Source organism: Lissotriton helveticus, chromosome 3_1 (genome assembly GCF_964261635.1).
Source record: "Lissotriton helveticus chromosome 3_1, aLisHel1.1, whole genome shotgun sequence".
Classification (NCBI taxonomy): Eukaryota; Metazoa; Chordata; class Amphibia; order Caudata; family Salamandridae; genus Lissotriton; species Lissotriton helveticus.
This window is the reverse complement of record NC_136061.1, coordinates 770,101,704-770,121,657: the sequence shown is the minus strand read 5'-3', so window position 1 is coordinate 770,121,657 and position 19,954 is coordinate 770,101,704. Positions and strand designations below refer to the sequence as shown.

Sequence of the window (19,954 nt, the reverse complement as noted above, 5' to 3'; positions counted from 1 at the left end):
AAGACCAATAAGGTGAACATTGTTTCGCCTAGACCGATCTTATGCATCCTCTACCCTTGACTCCAGTGTCCGGATCCTGGTGCCGTGTTCCTGTAGTTGCAGCTCCATTTGACAAGTGATCGGTGGATCTCTGAAAAGGACTGCTCCGTAACATTCACACGTTCCACAAGTTTGCGGTGATAAGTGTGTAGTAGCGTGAGATCAGCGACTACATTGTCGATTTTAGACTCCAGCGATATGCTGGACTTTTCAATGGCTGCTAATACCACATCAAATCTGTCCCCAGTGGGAGGGGGATGTTCAATGAGGTCTGATGGGGTGCCTGTGACTGAAGAAGAGTGTGGGGAGGATCTGGAGTTGATATTCCGCAGACAGCTCATTTCAGACACCTTCGACATCTAGGGGCTGGTACGGCAAAGGTTATCAGAGACTGGCAAGGGCCCGCTTGCAGGTGTGGGAGCCTACGTCTCAACACCGTAGCACGATCAGTCAAATAGAGTCGTCACTGAGGATCAGTAGCACACAATGTCCCTTCTCTGCATGGCATAGACACGGGTCAGTGAATCCCCCCTTATAGCTCACACAGATGCTACACATAGGGGGTCGATGACATAAGACTGTGATCAAGAGTCTGTCAAAGGTGGGCTCGGTCACCTTTGTGATTTGGTAGGAGCCAATGCCCAGGTACAGTCAAGGCTTCACATCCAAGGCATTTTCCCTTTGCTGAGATTGGCTACGGGGTCAGCAACTGTCTCCAGTCCGAAAGGGAGCTCAGGCCGCTGCCAGGGCACACAGGGAAACCTGAATGGTCATGTGCTTCCTACCGGACTAACACATGACATGCGTAAACCAGGCAGTGCTGCAACCAGGCGGTATCATAAAGAATTGAAGGTGTGATCCCCACCATATGAGCAGATGGTCAGGTAGTGTCCCTAGTACTGGTAGACTTATGCCTCAATGCCCTGTGATTCCTCTAGGCCTGCTTGCTTATGCCACCATATGGTCCCAGGGCAACACAGCATGTGCAGCCTAGAATGTCGGCCCTCAGCGGTGAAGAATGAATTCGGCAATCAGGAAGTACATAGTGGCGGGATAGCACAGTGTGTCCCGATTGTACATCCAGTAGCAGTGGTCACACCTCTTCTCTATGACCCTTATCAGTATTCCATTCATGGGGATGCTCTCTGCATGCATACATGGACATCCTTTAGTACAGTGCTTCGCTCACTTACAGATCAGTGGGAGCATAATAATAAACAACTCCCTCTGCACTGTCAGGGGTCTTCACAAAGCGTCGTCAAGTGGGGAGAAGAGTACGTCGGGCCACAAGTGTTGTTATCACTGGCGGCAGCAGAGAGGGTCTTGTTGATACTGGAAAAACTCTGCAACCGTCAGAAGGACCAAAGCACCACTCAGCCCTGCAAGTGTGTTCCCATCACGATTGTGAAGTTTCTCTTGGTGATCTCCAGGGATCAATAGCCCGCTGCTGTGCACGTATCCCAACAGCAATAACCCCTGCGGGGCTGGGCTTCAGTGGGGCGTCCTCAAGGTCAGGGAACCAGGCTAGTTCAAAGGGAGCCTGGGTCTCTCGATGGGCCCCACAAGCACTACCGGCGCTGAATATCATCGGCCTGGGCTGCAGCTTAGTGAAGTTTAGTTGTTGACAGGGGCCAATAGGCAGGCAAATGGCATATGGGGCGCCCTGCAGGGAGCCAAGGAGGGCAGCAGGATCACCACGGCTTGCCACTCAGGCCTCACCCGCAATGTTCTCGGGGCAGCTACAGCTTACATGGTTGGCCGATCAGTCTTACCTTCGAGGCAGGCGTCCACGGCCTATGCTTCTGTTTAAGGGGCACCAGGCATTCCCTGATTGCGCCCAGTGCCCATATGGTCTATAGGTGCCATGCATTATGTTAGGCCGGTGCAGCACTCGCCCAGCCCGAGTCCAGATACACCATCCACACATACTTTTCCTGCTAGGCTGCGATTCCGTTTTGGTGATTCACAGGTCGCTTCAGAGCAGCCTAGCAGGGGAAGGGTCAACATGACAAGACCCATCAGATTCATAGATGCTGCTCCGGGGTTTAGATAATTGCCGGGTAAGAGGAATGAATAGCGGACCCATGTTAGGACGCGTCCACCATCTTGGCCTCCCAATCCACGTCCCCGCTGCTAATTATTCTATAAGTGTAACTTTGTACAATTTGCTTAAATGATGTGGGTTTGATTTTGGATATATCAACAATACAACTGAATATTTTATGTATTGACTGTGTTAGTTATCAAATAGCACTCTAAGAAGCTTACCTCATGGCTTATTCTATCAAATAGGATTTGGGTAAAGGCACGTGCTGATATTTACTTAACCTCCTCAATCTAGAACAAACGAAGTTATTCTTGAGATTATGGATGGGTTTATTTGCCACTCCATGCATGAGAGGGATTCAGATAGAGCGTCTATGGTGGGAAAAAATATACCAGTGTTGCGTATTGCCCTTGTGTATTTGATATTTTCACTCTTAAGAGCTTACTTGATTATTGTTAGACCTGTCAACCCTTTGGGTGGTCCCTCCTATTTATTTATTTATTTTGTCCCCTTTTGCCTCCTAGTACTTTTCATTTTTTTTTCTTTATGTCCACTGAAATTTTTGGTGTTGTCCTAAAGGGTGGGTGCTACCTTGTCCTCATACTTTTATTGAGGCCTAGAAGTTCCCCCTTTTCTCATGAAAATTTAGTCACACAAAATGGTGGCTGGTAACTGCCACAACTGATTACTTCAGGGACTGGCCCATAGACTTATATGGGGAATCTAGAACCTTCTGGCCTGTTCTGGACACTAGGGGCTATTGGTATAAAAGGCCAACTGTAGGGCGGCCATTTTGTCATTCAGAGAGGGTCAGCTGGAGTACAGGCTGTGGCGCTAGGTGGGGTAGGACATTCAGAGGATGGACTTCTTTTTAAGGGTTGCCTCCTTACTGTAATCACCGCCCCCTCTTCCTGCAGACCTGACCCTGTTAGATTGCATTCCTGTTGACCCTGGACAGGAAGTCCGCTCGAGTTAAAAAAAGGTCTAACCCCTAGCCTAGGGTGAGCTTGAGAGACTTTTCGAGGAGTGGAGTGGTGTGAAAGTCAGCCCCGCTGTCCAGTATTTGAGAACTAACTAAAACCTTGAGAAACTCTGCAAGGCTGGTGAAAGGATTGAGGGAATTAATTACCCCCCCCCTTCTCTCTTTGTGCCCACCTGCCGCCTGCACTTGGCCCACCAAGTCTCCCCTCACCTTCACTTAGAGGAGCGGCTGGGAGAATCTTCCTCCGATATTGGTAACCCTGGTGGAGAGAACCGAGACCCCTGGGGTGTGTTCCGCCTGTCCTACAGCCCGTTTCTGACTGGGTGACCAGGGACAGTCGGAGACTGCTGTGGTAGCGTAGCGGAGTGGGTGACGGGCTAAAGCTGAGGAGGCGCGATTCTGCGCAGGCCCAGTGCAGCGTTCACTATCCCAGGAAGGGGGCGGAGTGCTAGCCAGGAAATACCTACGAACACGCAGGTCAGGAGAAGGGCCACTGATCGCCTGAGGAGAAGGGGGCGGAATTGCCTAAAGCCGCTACTCTCCCGCGCCTGCTCAGTAACGCCATTTGCCAGGGAGACAACGGAAACGGCTCGAGGCAGAGCTCGACGGAAGAGAAACCAGCGGAGCCACAAACCCAGTGCGACCTCCCCTCGGTGCCGGCTTGGTTGTCATCCGGCCTGGCCAACGAGGGAGGCGCCGCGGGGTAGAGGGAGTCTGGTGGTGAGTGCCGGTCCGCGGCGATTGCGCAGAGTCGACTGAAATAATCCAAAACTCTGTTGGCCTCAAGTAAGGAGGGAACTGGGGGCTGTTGTGGGTCCGGGGATTAACATCTAAAGGTCCTGGAAGGGAGACCCCCCCCCATTTAATTACGGGAAAGACTGAACTTGCAAGTCAGGGAAGACTGAGACCAGGAAGCCACCGGGACTCGTGTAAAATGGAACAAGTAAAGTAAAGAAGGGTGACAAAGCGGAAAAAGACCATTGAACCCGTATAATGCTGACATTGTCTGAGTTTGTTGCTTAACCTTTCTTTTTCAGTGGGGGAAGGGGAAGATTACTCTGACATCCCTTTGTAAATCACCTGATGTAATTTAATTAAGCAGGTTGTAGTAATTAATTTACCATCTGGACCCATGTGAATATTCCCTTGTTCCTTTGTAGGTGATAGACTCTGCTTCCTAATGTGCCAAGTCAGTTTAACCAAGGAAATGCCTTTATTATAGAATTCTTAATGCCGTGTTGACCCCATTGAGTTAAGAAACAATGTATTGCTGAATTGATTAGGGGAGAAATACTTAATGTGAGTAGTGACAAAACAGTCAGAGGAAATAAGCGAAAGTATACAAAAACTTTTATAAAAGTGAACCGTATTTTTCTAAACTGGTGTAGTGTTATTTTTTAATGGCTGGACGCTGAGTTACTGTAAGGGTGTGACGCAAGCTTAACACTTTTGCCTTTGGGTTAGACCTTCCTACTTTGTGCCAAGCTACCCTATGTAGTCTGGTAACCCCAGGTCCAACATAATTGGTGTTCAGCGGTGGGATAGAGCTTGTGCTTGCGTCCACTCAATAGTAACGCAGTGTGTACCACATGCCTACACCTGGAGTTTTCTCCAAGCGGACTTCCTAATAAAATTTTTGCTTTTCCAAATTTTCTCCTGGTGGTGGGTGAAAGTAACTTCTAATTACCCTCTTAACTAATTTCTTCCAAGCGGCTGTCCCTGACTCTCATTGGCAAAATGGAATTTGCTCTGGAAGAATTGGAAACCTATACTGTGGCTCAACTCAGAGAATTTTGCCAAAATATGGGAGTGTTCTTCAAGCGTGGTGCTAAAAAGGGGGAACTCCAAACCCGGTTGAGAGCGTGGGTGGCAGCGCACCCAGATGGGAAGGAGGAGGAAGAAGGGGATCGGGACACTGTCATCGGAGTGGATGGACTGTTCCGAACTGAGAGGGAGAACCTACTGACAGGTCCCAGAACACTCTCAAGAGAGGGCAGCAGTGTCTCTGTGAGGAGCTTGACCGAAGCTGAACTAGCGGACAGGAGGGAGAAGAGGCAGTTAAAATGGGAGTTGGCAAAATTAGAGAAGGAGAGGGAGGAGAAGAGGCTAGCTCATGAGTTGAGTCTTAGAGAGTTAGACTTTAAGGCCCTGCAAGTAGGGACTCCCAGTACTCCTAATGGTGGCAGCGAATCCAGAGATACAACCAAGGAGGAGTTTTGTAAGGGCCAGAAGGAGTGCCCAACCCTTGAGGGACTGAGGCGACAGGCCGAAGCCCAGGCAGTAGGGAATGTTACTGGGAATTACTATATTTACTGGGAGGATGGACTCCTCTACAGTGAACCTAAGGCACCAGCGCACGGTTCATCAAGGGCCTTGGTTGTCCCTCAACGTTACCGAGCCTTTCTTTTAGGACTGGCCCATGAGATACCCTTGGCAGGATACTTAGGGCAGGACAAGACCTTTGCCCGGCTTGTCCCCCACTTTTATTGGCCTCAGATGAGGGTGGCGTCCGACACGTACTGTCGGACCTGTGTGTCTTGCCAAGCCAGTGGAAAAACAGGGGTGAAGCTGAAAGCTCCCCTGGAACCACTTCCTGTCGTTAGCACCCCCTTTGAAAGGGTGGGCATCGACATTGTGGGGCCATTGGATCCACCTACTACAGCTGGTCACAGGTTTATCCTGGTTCTGGTGGATCACGCCACACGGTACCCAGAGGCAATTCCTCTGAGGACCATTACTGCACCTGCGGTGGCTAGGGCCCTGATGGGGATCTTTACCCGAGTGGGTTTCCCCAAGGAGGTTGTGTCCGACAGGGGGACCAACTTCATGTCAGCATAAATGCGGGCTATGTGGAAGGAGTGCGGCGTTACCTACTGGTTTACCACTCCTTATCACCCACAGACCAATGGTCTGGTGGAAAGGTTCAACAAGACCTTGAAAGGCATGATAAGAAGTCTGCCTGAGAGCCTGTGGAGGAAATGGGACGTCCTCCTACCCTGTCTGTTGTTTTCCTACAGGGAAGTTCCACAGAAGGGAGTGGGCTTCAGCCCCTTCGAGCTTCTGTATGGGCACCCTGTGCGTGGACCTCTCAGCCTGGTGAAAGATGGATGGGAAAAGACTCCCAGGAAGCTTCCCCAGGATGTGGTGAGCTACATGCTGGCCTTCCGGAGCCAAATGGCTAAGTTGTGGCAGCAAGCTTCAGACAACTTGGAAGCCAGCCAAGCAGTGATGAAGGAGTGGTATGACCACAACGCTCACCCTGTGGAGTTGGAGCCTGGCCAGAAAGTGTGGGTGATGGAACCTGGAGAGCTAAGTGCCCTCCAGGATCACTGGACAGGCCCCTTTGAGGTGATGGAGAAAAAGGGAAAGGCCACTTACTTGGTGGACCTTAAGACCCTCGACAGCCCCTACGGGTGCTTCATGCCAATCGTCTCAAACCCCACCATGAGAGGCCCGAGGTCATCTTAATGATGGTGACTGATGGAGCAGAGGAAGCGGAAAGCGAGCCTCTCCCTGATCTCTTTTCGTCTCAGGAAAAGGATGGGTCGGTGGAGGGAGGGAGTGATTCTCTCACCATCCCTGACTCCTGAACAGCGGAGGGACTGCCGCCAGGTCCTGGAGCAATATTCCTCGCTGTTCTCCCTTGTCCCGGGAAGGACCCACCTGTGTACCCATGATGTGGACACAGGAGACAGCCCACCTGTGAAGTCTAAGACCTACCGGATGTCAGACAAGGTGAAGGCCAGCATCCACAGTGAAGTTACAAAGATGCTGGAGCTAGGAGTAATCGAACCTTCTAGTAGCCCCTGGTCCAGTCCGGTGGTTCTGGTACCAAAAGCTGCCCCACCGGGCACCACTCCAGAACTGAGGTTCTGTGTGGATTACCGGGGACTGAATTCAGTGACCAAAACTGATGCACATCTGATCCCTAGGGCGGATTAACTTATTGACCGACTGGGAGCTGCCCAATACTTGAGTACCTTTGACCTCACTTCAGGGTACTGGCAGATCTCCCTTACAGATGGAGCAACGGAAAGGTCAGCCTTCTGTACGCCTGAGGGCCACTACCAGTTCTGCGTAATGCCCTGTGGGCTCAAGAACGCCCCTGCCACCTTTCAGCGGCTGGTGAACCAGGTCCTCTCAGGGATGGAGGCGTTCTCCGCTGCTTATCTGGATGACATTGTCGTCTTCAGCAGCAGTTGGGAGGACCATTTGTGTCACTTACAAGCTGTTCTCCAGGCCCTGAAACAGGCTGGCTTGACAATCAAGGCCAGTAAATGTCAGATCGGGCAGGGGTCAGTGGTGGACCTAGGCCACTTGGTGGGCAGGGGAACGGTGCAGCCCCTCCAGGCAAAGATTGAGGCAAATATGGCCTGGGAGCCCCCCAAGACCCAAACAGAGGTCCGAGCCTTCCTGAGCCTCACAGGATACTACCGTCGCTTTGTGAAGGGGTATGGCACTATGGTGGCCCCCCTAACTGAGCTTACATCTAAGAAGCAACCCCGACGGGTAGTCTGGACGGAGGCTTGTCAGCAAGCCTTTGAAAAGTTGAAACAAGCAATGTGTGCAGCACCAGTCCTGAGAGCTCCGGATTTTTCCAAGGAATTCATTGTCCAGACAGACGCATCAGAGCATGGCATTGGGGCAGTGTTATCGCAACTCAATGAAGAGGGTCTGGATCAACCTGTTGTCTTCCTGTCCAGGAGACTGCTTCCCCGGGAACAGAAGTGGAGTGCAATTGAGCGGGAAGCCTTTGCAGTGGTATGGGCTCTGAAGAAGTTGCGGCCATACTTGTTTGGCTCGCACTTCCTGGTTCAGACCGACCACCGACCCTTTCGTTGGCTGATGCAAATGAAGGGAGAGGATCCCAAGCTGTTGAGATGGTCCATCTCCCTACAGGGAATGGACTTCCGGGTGGAACATCGGCCAGGAGTGGACCACGCCAATGCAGACGGTCTCTCCAGGTATTTCCGCCTTAGTGATGAGAACTCCCAAGGGGTTGGGTAGCTCTCCCCACTTTCAGCTGGGGGGGACGCGTGTTAGACCTGTCAACCCTTTGGGTGGTCCCTCCTATTTATTTATTTATTTTGTCCCCTTTTGCCTCCTAGTACTTTTCATTTTTCTCTTTATGTCCACTGAAATTTTTGGTGTTGTCCTAGGGGGTGGGTGCTACCTTGTCCTCATACTTTTATTGAGGCCTAGAAGTTCCCCCTTTTCTCATGAAAATTTAGTCACACAAAATGGTGGCTGGTAACTGCCACAACTGATTACTTCAGGGACTGGCCCATAGACTTATATGGGGAATCTAGAACCTTCTGGCCTGTTCTGGACACTAGGGGCTAGGGGTATAAAAGGCCAACTGCAGGGCGGCCATTTTGTCATTCAGAGAGGGTCAGCTGGAGTACAGGCTGTGGCGCTAGGTGGGGTAGGACATTCAGAGGGTGGACTTCTTTTTAAGGGTTGCCTCCTTACAGTAATCACCGCCCCCTCTTCCTGCAGACCTGACCCTGTTAGACTGCGTTCCTGTTCACCCTGGACAGGAAGTCCTCTCGAGTTAAAAAAAGGTCTAACCCCTAGCCTAGGGTGAGCTTGAGAGACTTTTCGAGGAGTGGAGTGGTGTAAAAGTCAGCCCCGCTGTCCAGTATTTGAGAACTAACTAAAACCTTGAGAAACTCTGCAAGGCTGGTGAAAGGATTGAGGGAATTAATTACCCCCCCTTCTCTCTTCGTGCCCACCTGCCGCCTGCGCTTGGCCCACCAAGTCTCCCCTCACCTTCACTTAGAGGCGCGGCTGGGAGAATCTTCCTCCGATATAGGTAACCCTGGTGGAGAGAACCGAGACCCCTGGGGTGTGTTCCGCCTGTCCTACAGCCCGTTTCTGACTGGGTGACCAGGGACAGTCGGAGGCTGCTGTGGTAGCGTAGCGGAGCGGGTGACGGGCGAAAGCTGAGGAGGCGCGATTCTGCGCAGGCCCGGTGCAGCGTTCACTATCCCAGGAAGGGGGCGGAGTGCTAGCCAGGAAATACCTACGAACACGCAGGTCCGGAGAAGGGCCACTGATCGCCTGAGGAGAAGGGGCGGCATTTGCCTAAAGCCGCTACTCTCCCGCGCCTGCTCAGTAACGCCGTTTGCCAGGGAGACGACGGAAACGGCTCGAGGCAGAGCTCGACGGAAGAGAAACCAGCGGAGCCACAGACCCAGTGCGACCTCCCCTCGGTGCCGGCTTGGTTGTCATCCGGCCTGGCCAACGAGGGAGGCGCCGCTGGGGAGAGGGAGTCAGGTGGTGAGTGCCGGTCCGCGGCGATTGCGCAGAGTCGACTGAAATAATCCAAAACTCTGTTGGCCTCAAGTAAGGAGGGAACTGGGGACTGTTGTGGGTCCGGGGATTAACATCCAAAGGTCCTGGAAGGGAGACCCCCCCCCCATTTAATTACTTGAAGCACTGAACTGGCAAGTCAGGGAAGACTGAGACCAGGAAGCCACCGGGACTCGTGTAAAGTAAAGAAGGGTGACAAAGCGGAAAAAGACCATTGAACACGAATAATGCTGACATTGTCTGAGTTTGTTGCTTAACCTTTCTTTTTCAGTGGGGGAAGGGGAAGATTACTCTGACATCCCTTTGTCAATCACCTGATGTAATTTAATTGAGCAGGTTGTAGTAATTAATTTACCATCTGGACCCAAGTGAATATTCCCTTGTTCCTTTGTAGGTGATAGACTCTGCTTCCTAATGTGCCAAGTCAGTTTAACCAAGGAAATGCCTTTATTATAGAATTCTTAATGCCGTGTTGGCCCCATTGAGTTAAGAAACAATGTATTGCTGAATTGATTAGGGGAGAAATACTTAATGTGAGTAGTGACAAAACAGTCAGAGGAAATAAGCGAAAGTATACAAAAACTTTTATAAAAGTGAACCGTATTTTTCTAAACTGGTGTAGTGTTATTTTTTAATGGATGGACGCTGAGTTACTGTAAGGGTGTGACGCAAGCTTAACACTTTTGCCTTTGGGTTAGACCTTCCTACTTTGTGCCAAGCTACCCTATGTAGTCTGCTAACCCCAGGTCCAACAATTATAATAAAAGATTACTTAGAGGATGATCAAATGTTGTATTTTATCGGTCTTGTGGTAATACAATTAAGTCCATAAAGTGATGCACATCGATCCGTTTTTGTATTAGGTGCATTTTGTAAATTTGGCTAACCTATCCAATAACGTAATTTCGACAGAAAAAGAACAAAGGCTATACAGAAACAATAGTTATTTGTTTTTCTACATTGTAAATGTTTTATATGGGAAAATGCACAATACAAGCAACAGTAGCAGCAGGAAAGAAATCCAGACTTTCTGATAACAATGTATTGACACCTATTAGGCGAAACTGCTTCCCTGGCTTGTGATATAGAGATGCATCATGAATCACGTCTGTATTTCATACCTATTAGTTGTAAAATATATTCTTCATGAACTACTTGGTATACATTATTTAAAGTGTTTCCTTTAAGTTATTCAATTCTGCGTAGAAAATGCACAGTAACCGCATATTTGCAAGTTATGTTACAAAAAATATACAGCTTCCACGCGCAGCCGATATTATCGCTGCCGCGGGATACATTCTTGACGCCATTTCCCTGCTGACACAGGCGACGCCCACTGCATCAGGCCACGCCCCCGCCGATAGCCTATAAAAAGCGCGCTGACTGCTAGCGCGAGCCAGTGGATACTTGACCTCCTGAGGCACAGCCGGGAGAAAGTTTGTTTAATATTTTAAAATCTTGTGTGATATTGTGTTTTATTTTAACTCCCCCCTTCCCTGGGCACTTACTCATCTCTCCTCGTTCTGGGCTTCCTCGCGCAGCCGATATTATCGCTGCCGCGGGATACATTCTTGACGCCATTTCCCTGCTGACACAGGGCGACGCCCACTGCATCAGGCCACGCCCCCCGCCGATAGCCTATAAAAAGCGCGTTGACTGCTAGCGCGAGCCAGTGGATACTTGTTCTCCTGAGGCACAGCCGGGAGAAAGTTTGTTTAATATTTTAAAATCTTGTGTGATATTGTGTTTTATTTTAACTCCCCCCTTCCCTGGGCACTTACTCATCTCTCCTCGCTCTGGGCTTCCCCGCACAGCCGATATTATCGCTGCCGCGGGATACATTCTTGACGCCATTTCCCTGCTGACACAGGCGACGCCCACTGCATCAGGCCACGCCCCCCGCCGATAGCCTATAAAAAGCGCGCTGACTGCTAGCGCGAGCCAGTGGATACTTGACCTCCTGAGGCACAGCCGGGAGAAAGTTTGTTTAATATTTTAAAATCTTGTGTGATATTGTGTTTTATTTTAACTCCCCCCTTCCCTGGGCACTTACTCATCTCTCCTCGCTCTGGGCTTCCCCGCGCAGCCGATATTATCGCTGCCGCGGGATACATTCTTGACGCCATTTCCCTGCTGACACAGGCGACGCCCACTGCATCAGGCCACGCCCCCGCCGATAGCCTATAAAAAGCACGCTGACTGCTAGCGCGAGCCAGTGGATACTTGACCTCCTGAGGCACAGCCGGGAGAAAGTTTGTTTAATATTTTAAAATCTTGTGTGATATTGTGTTTTATTTTAACTCCCCCCTTCCCTGGGCACTTACTCATCTCTCCTCGCTCTGGGCTTCCCCGCGTAGCCGATATTATCGCTGCCGCGGGATACATTCTTGACGCCATTTCCCTGCTGACACAGGCGACGCCCACTGCATCAGGCCACGCCCCCCACCGATAGACTATAAAAAATGCGCTGACTGCTAGCGCGAGCCAGTGGATACTTGACCTCCTGAGGCACAGCCGGGAGAAAGTTTGTTTAATATTTTAAAATCTTGTGTGATATTGTGTTTTATTTTAACTCCCCCCTTCCCGGGGCACTTACTCATCTCTCCTCGCTCTGGGCTTCCTCGCGCAGCCGATATTATCGCTGCCGCGGGATACATTCTTGACGCCATTTCCCTGCTGACACAGGCGACGCCCACTGCATCAGGCCACGCCCCCCACCTCCTCTTCCGGTATATCAATGTGCTTTTTCCGGCCGTGCAGCGGGCGCGCCTAAGGCAAGCCCATCTGCGCCCGTCCGCGGCCGGGGGGGCCGGGGGCCAGAACCCCTGCGCGATCTCAGGTAGACCTCTGTTATTCCCGCCAGGAGCTACAAGATCTGCGAAAATGCACCGAGTGCAGGTGTCTGCCTGTTAGGGATTGTGCTACTGATGACCCCGGGAATACTTATAGTCGCTGTGGCTACTCATTCAGCCACTGGAAGGCCTGTAATGGTTTCACCAGAAAGCTCGGCTGCGCATTAATTAACTGCATGTCCCTCAGGAAGCACAGAATGGAAGTGCGGGATCTACTTGAGGATAGTAAATTAGATATCTTGTTCACCACCGAAACTTGGCTGGACGAGGAGTCGTCCCCCGAGGTGCTGGAAGCACTCCCCCCAGGTTATGGTATTTGTAGGTTGGATAGACCATGTGGAAGGGGCGAAGGGATTGCGATTATTTACAAGCACGGGATTGAATGTACTTTGGAGACCATTTCAATATCTGATAGTGAGGCCGGAACCTTTACTATATCTGTCTCTAAAAACTATATAATTAAAGGACTCCTAGTATACAGACCCCCTGGAGGTAATAGTCAGTTTGCCGCCAGCTTGATACAGAACATACTATCCCCAGCTTTGCGCTATGAGAAATTTCTGTTGTTAGGTGATTTTAATCTTCATTTTAACGATGCATTGAGCATCTCGGCCCAAGAGGTCCGTAATGATTTGTTAACTTTGCAATTAGTTCTTAAGTCGGAACTGCCCACACACCGACTCGGACATACGTTAGACCCTATTTTTTGTAACTGGGACTCCCTCACAGTTGATCCCCCTGAACCAATGGTCTGGACGGATCACTTCTTGGTACCATTTCAGATCAACCACTTCCCAGGAATTATCCAGGGGAAAGGGGATGGTACTCTTAAGTTACAGAGGCGATGGGCTAGGTTTTCCCCTGCAGATTTTAAGGCCCGTTTGGAGCAGGGGGGACCACCGGAAGGTTTGGGCCTAAACACTTGATCGACGCATCCACGCTACTCTGGACGCAACAGCACGTTGGTCAAATAGGGGACCCATGCGGCGAACCAAATCCGCGGCGTGGTTTAATGCGGATCTAAAAAGGGCTAAGACTGCCTGTAAACGGTTTGAAAGAACCTGGAGACAGGAATATTCACCAGACCATGAGAGGGAATATAAGTTGAATCTTAGAAAGTACCATGCTCTGATAAGGAAAACTCGGGCAGATTATTACACTGAAAGGATTACTAAGGCTGACTGCTCCGCCAAAGAACTCTTTACAGTATATAAGGAATTATCCTCTTTGGCTTGTCTGGAAGAAAGAGCAGCGACCTCAGTGCAATCTTGCAATCAGATAGCTGACTACTTTCATAATAAGGTACAGGATATCTACGCTGCCTTTCCCAACACGGCCAGAGCCTGCTCCATTGACCAAACTCTGCTGGATGAGGGACTTTCAGCCATAGATAAGCTGCGTACTTTTTTGGCCCCTGACATTGACGAGCTAAAAAAGGTAGCCGGAAGTGTAAAATCAGGCTCTCCCAGGGATCCGGCCCCAGCCAAAATTTTGAGAAGCAATATGGAGACATTAGCGCCGTATGTCAGGCATCTCCTGACACTGTTGTTTGACTCTGATACGGTTCCTACGGCGTGGAAACAGGCAGTGGTACTTCCACTTAAGAAGAAACCACAGATTAGCATCGCTCAAATGAGCAACCTACGGCCTATTTCACTTCTCCCCTATATCGCCAAAATAGCGGAAAAATTGGCTAACCAACAACTCATGGCTCATATTGAAACCCAACAACTCTATCATCCCACTCAGGCTGGCTTCCGTGCTCTCCATTCCACAGAGTCTGCTCTACTCTACTCCACGGAGATGCTACGGAAGCATGTGGATGAGGGTCAAACTGCGGCACTGATTCTTTTAGATCTCAGTGCCTCGTTTGACACTGTGGCTCATCACACTCTGCTTCAGCGCCTGAGAGAGGGAGGAGTTGTTGGCAAAGCGTGGCAATGGCTGAAGTCCTTTCTCCTTGGTCGCAGTTTCTGTGTGGAGCAGGGGCCCCATAGGTCCAGAGCTATCGCCCTGAACCAGGGAGTTCCCCAAGGCTCTAGCCTGAGTCCCACTTTATTCAACCTCTATGTTGCCCCAGTGGCATCAATCGCGGAGAAACATGGGGTTGCTGTGGTGACCTATGCGGACGACACTCAGCTGGTTGTAGCTCTTTCACAGCCAGCTGAGCAAGCAGCTAGTCAGTTTACATCCTTCCTCCAGGACCTGGCCAATTGGATGTCTAACAACTGTCTCAGATTAAACGGAGACAAGACAGAGGTGCTCATCATAGGCAAGTCTCCGTCTGTTTGGACATCCGCATGGTGGCCCCAGACTTTGGGCCCCTTACCACTACCTAAAGATCAGGTCAAGAACTTGGGTATCGGATGGACTCCAAACTATCTTTCGAGCATCATACTAGACGTGTAGCCGGTACTTGCTTTGGCATTCTCCGTTGTTTGAGAAAGACGCTCGATCTGCTCCCAGTGTCAGCAAGGAGGGCCCTGGTCCATGCCCTGGTGACCTCCAGGCTGGACTATGGGAATGCCTTATATTTGGGAGCTAACGTGAGATGCCTCCAACGATTGCAAGGTATCCAAAATGCTGCTGCACGCCTAGTATTGATGCTGCCAAAAAGATCTTCCTCCAAAAAGGCCTTGGGGACGCTTCATTGGCTACCAATTAAAGAGCGTGTCCAGTTTAAGATCTTGTGTATAGGCCACCGGATCGCTCACGGTAAGGGCCCCAGCTTCCTGCGGAATTTGCTCACATTGTATAAACCAACTAGGCCCCTTCGGTCGGAGGGTGCTGGGTTAATGTGTTTCCCGAAGACCAGCAGAGCCAGGATGGGCGGCAGATCCTTCCGCCTCCTGGCGGCCCGGAGCTGGAACACTCTCCCCCTCAGACTCCGGATGGAGCCGTCCGAAAAAGTTTTCCGTAAAGAACTTAAGACACACTTGTTCCCCAAATATTAATTTGTATTTTTTTTCATGAGCTGCAATAGGGATCATTTAGGCCACTGAATAGCGCGGGGACACACTGGCTAGTGTAACCAGGCGCTCTATAAACTCAGTATAAATAAATAAAATATTTAGAATTGTTCTGGTAAGGGCCAGAACCTACCCACACCAGACTTTCCCATTCAGTTACAGAACCAAATTCTAAAGTAAAATGAGAGACCTCTTTTCCTTTATCAAGATGTCAAATTCCCTAATAGAAGCCAAAGGCAATTGCCTCTAAAACCAATGTGCTTAATTCAAAAATGTATCATAAACACAACTGCGCCCAGAGGCCATAAATTAATAGTAATGTTTCAATCTAAATTGTTCTAAACATGATTTTTTGCACACAATTCATGATCAATGTCTCCCTATTGACCAGTTGCTATCAATTGCTTGTTAAACTTTGTGTTATTGAGACTGTACTCAATGATAATAGAAGAAAAAAATCTTCTAGTTTATTACACACATATTCCCTAGACCCGGGATTAAGAAAAAAACGTTTGACGAAAGAACATGTCGCTTTCTTTCCTGCTGCATATAAGATCTGGTCTGCAGAAAAGATGATTAAATTGTATGGGTTTGAAATTTGGAATATTGTCTACTTTCTGGAAGCAATGAAGTTCACCTAAATAATACAATCGATGATATGCGTATGTCGAATATATATGTGACACATTAGCTGTATTCTCAGTTTCACCGAGATTCATAAGCATTAACTTGCATAGTTATTTTCAACTATATTCTTTTCTGAAGCTGCACTTTTTAATGTATATGAGAAATAATTGTATCATAGCCTGAAAATACCGCAGAATTCATATTGAAAGACCTAGCCACAAATTCAATAAATGTTTAATTGTAAAATAGAAGCAATTAGGGCACACTTACCCTAGCCATGGCAGAGTTTATTTTTGCAAAGTCCTTGAGAAAAAAGTTTTCAACAACATCCCTCGTGTGGCAGGTTTGTTTGCACGCAGGACAGGAGATAAGACCTGGGGGGAAATATATGTCAACAGAATAGATCAGGAAATGAAGCAACCACAAGTCAGTTTTGAATGTTTGTGGATTTCCTTAGCTTATTAAAAACTAAACTGAGACATGATATTCAGCGTAGCTTGGTCAGTAAGATTGCGGGGGGGGGGGGGGGGGGGTTTGAGGGGTGATTCAGATTTTCCAACAATCGCCTCCAAATACATTATATGACAAGCAGGGTGTATGAGAGTGGCTTACGGGGCATTGGAAAGGGAGAGGAATATGGATTGTTAGAGGTACTAAGTAAGAGAAACACAATATTTTGTAAAATAACAGTTTTGAAGATTTTCAAAACGGAGAGTGGGTGTATGTTTTTGTTTGTGTGTGTGTGTAAAATTGTGACAGACAGCTCACATACCCGATGTACATCACCTGTACACAATAATTTTTCAGAAAATACATTTATTGGGGGGGGTGTAACACCCCAAGCACCCTCCCTGAAGCTACGTCCCTGATGGTATTGGAAAAAGCATATCAGTACAAATAGCACATTTTACATATCTGGATCCAATGCATAGAATCAATGAACACCAGAAACCTTACTTGAAACTCATAACATCTTATATATGCTATTTACTTTTTAACAGTGTTTCAATCAAGTGATGGGATCCTCTTCAAGATAAAGGTGTGCACTACTACAGTGACCCCCCCAGGATTTTGCGGCTCTGGGTGGCAAATTTTTCGGCCAAAAAAGCTAAGTCTGTGACCCAAAACCTCAATATTCGCAGTATTTTTGTGGTGGGCAAAAAATGTGCCCGCCACAAAAATACTGCAGACTTGTACTCTGTCACTGGTGGAGACTGTGCAATGTCACAGACTCTAACGTTGCAGAGTTTCCAGCAGTACAGAGCCTGGAATCGGAGGGTGTTTGGGGGAACCGAGGGAGAGAAGTGCAGTGGAAGGTGGGGGACAGGAGAGCCTTTCAAATGGCCTGCAGGAGGCACACAAAGGTGTGAGGCAGCCTGCAGGCTAATTGCTCAAAAGGGGGCGAGTTGCATTTCAAAGGCAGGCGACAGAGGAATTTATCACCTCTGCTGCCCGCCTGTTGCTCACCTCCCTTTACCGGTTCAGTGGCAGCACAGAGCCAGTGAAAACAGTGACCAGCTGCTTTTTTTGTTTTTTACATATTTTGTGGGCACGTTGGTAAAAATCGCGGCATTTTTACAAAAGTACAGATTTCACGATTTTGTTTTGCAAATCACAAAATCCTGGGGGTCTGACTACATAGGGTCACACAGGGTTCGGATTTAAATATACTCTATGGAAAACCATTTATTTGTGTAATGAAAAATTGCCCCTCCACTAATACACTTTTCACAATAACCTTTTTAGATTCCACCTGCCCAGTACTTGCACTGTGCTTGTGAAATCTAGTGTATTAAATATATCTTAAAAGGGGCTTACATCCCGCTCCCTTGCTTTCCTGGCTTTTCATTGGTTCCTGTGTTTGCCACCTACCTCTCCTCCATTTCTATTGGCTATAGCATACTGTTTCCTGTTGTTCCTGTGTTGTTTCTTGTGTGCTTCTCTTATGAGCTTCCCCGCTGCCAAAGTACTTTTTTCATCCACTTTTGTGAAATAATATTTTTAAGGCTTTGAATGCACAGAACTGCATGCCTTTATCTTGTGGGTTTTTTTGTAATGTCATAATGTCTCTGTGTGCATTAATACCCTCTGCCTCTCATCTGCCACCTGGCTGCAATGCCTTGCATTGCACATTGCCCCTCACTGTTTGCCCCCTGTCTCTCTCCATATGTGGTGGCACTGTGGGGCGATCATCATATGCCTGCTGGAGTTGGTGAAGACCAGGCTGCAGGCCGCACAGCACAGCTTGCGGCCTCTCTGCTTCCTTGAGTTCACCTCCAAACAGTGGCCGGTGGCAACTTCACCCCAACCCGGTCTACACCATGGGGTTATTCAGTTCCTGAGGCAAGTGGTGGAGATGGCAACTGGGATCCCAGGCCAGCCAGCCCGTTACTCATCCTGGACACCCAGGACAAGCACCAACCACTGTCTCTGCCACCAAAGGAGCTAGTGCCACCGCCCTCCGTGTCCCCCTCACAGCATGCTGGCAGCAGCCCTGCCTCCTCCACCAAGGACGCCGATCTGGCATCACCCACAGCGTCCAAGCAGATCTTCCAGTGGATAAAGGAGTCTCATCAGAATCCCAAACTGAAAACCGGCAACTCCAGTTCAGGTAACAGCAGCTTAACTCTTCATAAACAAACTTTCACTCTTCTGTCGGCCACTTGTAAAACTTCTCACTAGTGCTCAATGCATGTTTGCTTCCAGTCACATGCAGGCTGTGCGAGGTATGCACCTGTTAGCTGATGGTTAAATGTGAGTGTAAGACATATGGATGCATGCCTCTTTGTGATGTGCTTGCATCTCCGTATTTTCAGGGTATAGGATGGGTAGCTTTTGCATATTGATGCTCACCAAAAAAGTTCTGTACAGGACATAATATTTGTCAGAACTTTTTATGTGAGGATTAATTTATGTACAACTGTGCATTTCTGTGCAACAGCAAAAGTGGCAAGTTAATTGCTGGAGGTAAAATTTGCTATTGGAAACTTTTATGTATACGCATTTTAAGTTGTGGCTGTTACTAGTGATATATTATTTCTAGCTGGAGGATTGTTTTTGCATTCTTTTACATACATCTTTGATGTTCGCATGAATTCTAGGTTTTTTGATAGCTCTATTATGCTATCTGCGTTGCTGTATATTATCTACCTATCCATTGAAATAGCGGAGCAGTATTTTTTCTCACCAAAGGAACTTGCAAAATGTTGCCACTAAGGTTTCTAACACTATTACGGTTAAGTCCAATTCAACTGTGGTCAAAAATTCGTGACATTCTGTATATTAATGAATGCCACCATCCCTGTATCATATCCATTGCCTGCACTTCTCAGTACAGGTACGATATTTTAATGGCCAAATACAGACACTTGTCAGAAGAAAACAGTATTCTGGGATAGTGAGTACCTAAACTTCTAAATTTTTATCAAAAGCATTGCAATTGTTTTTGTGTCAATCCCATTAGAAATCTTTTACCAGAGGAGTGTACTTGCTGTTGATCCACAGTCATTCACCAAAGTCATTCCAGCGTGCAACAAATGGCCAGTGGTGATTTCTGTACATGGGTAAATCTGACCAGGAATCAAAACATGTGCATTAATGACATGTGGTGGAGCGGAAATCTCACGGTAAACTCCCCTTGCCAAAGAATCATTACCCTCATTTTCCGCTCAAGATGAAGGATCTTTTCCACCATGTTAGGTTCAAGAGGCCATCTACATAAACATGAGCATATCAAATGCAAATAAATATTTAAGTTAATAATGAGAGTTGTGAGTAGTTTAAAGGGATTTATTTTCCAATCAAAATTTAAGTTTCTCTGACTCACCATTCATTAGTCAGATATCAATCAGGTTACAGAATTGATAATAGAAAAATAGAATCAATGCAGAGAATATCATAAATATCATACAGCGCTTTCCATAAAGGAAGGAATCCCTATTCTAAGGGAAAATTAGGCATAAATGATGTCAGTCAGAACTCATAAAGAATTCAAGAAATACAAAGTAGAGTGAACTTAGCATAAAGCTAAATCAATAATTAATAATTGCGAAATCGCTTGCAGTGGCGCTAGTGAGCAGCTTGAAGCATGAGCAGTCGAGTTGTGTCCTGAGAGATCACGGAG

The 19,954-nt window shown here is 48.2% G+C and overlaps 1 protein-coding gene across 1 annotated transcript in view; it reads right to left on the bottom strand.

Annotated features, from left to right (window-relative positions):
* TRIM66 (tripartite motif containing 66) overlaps positions 1-19,954 on the bottom strand; it is an 842,425-nt gene that overhangs the window by 312,379 nt on the left and 510,092 nt on the right. The window contains exon 3 of the mRNA XM_078680990.1: positions 16,102-16,205. Within this exon, the coding sequence (XP_078537116.1) occupies positions 16,102-16,110 (9 nt within the window). The 5' untranslated portion in view covers positions 16,111-16,205. The remainder of the gene's footprint in view (positions 1-16,101; positions 16,206-19,954) is intronic.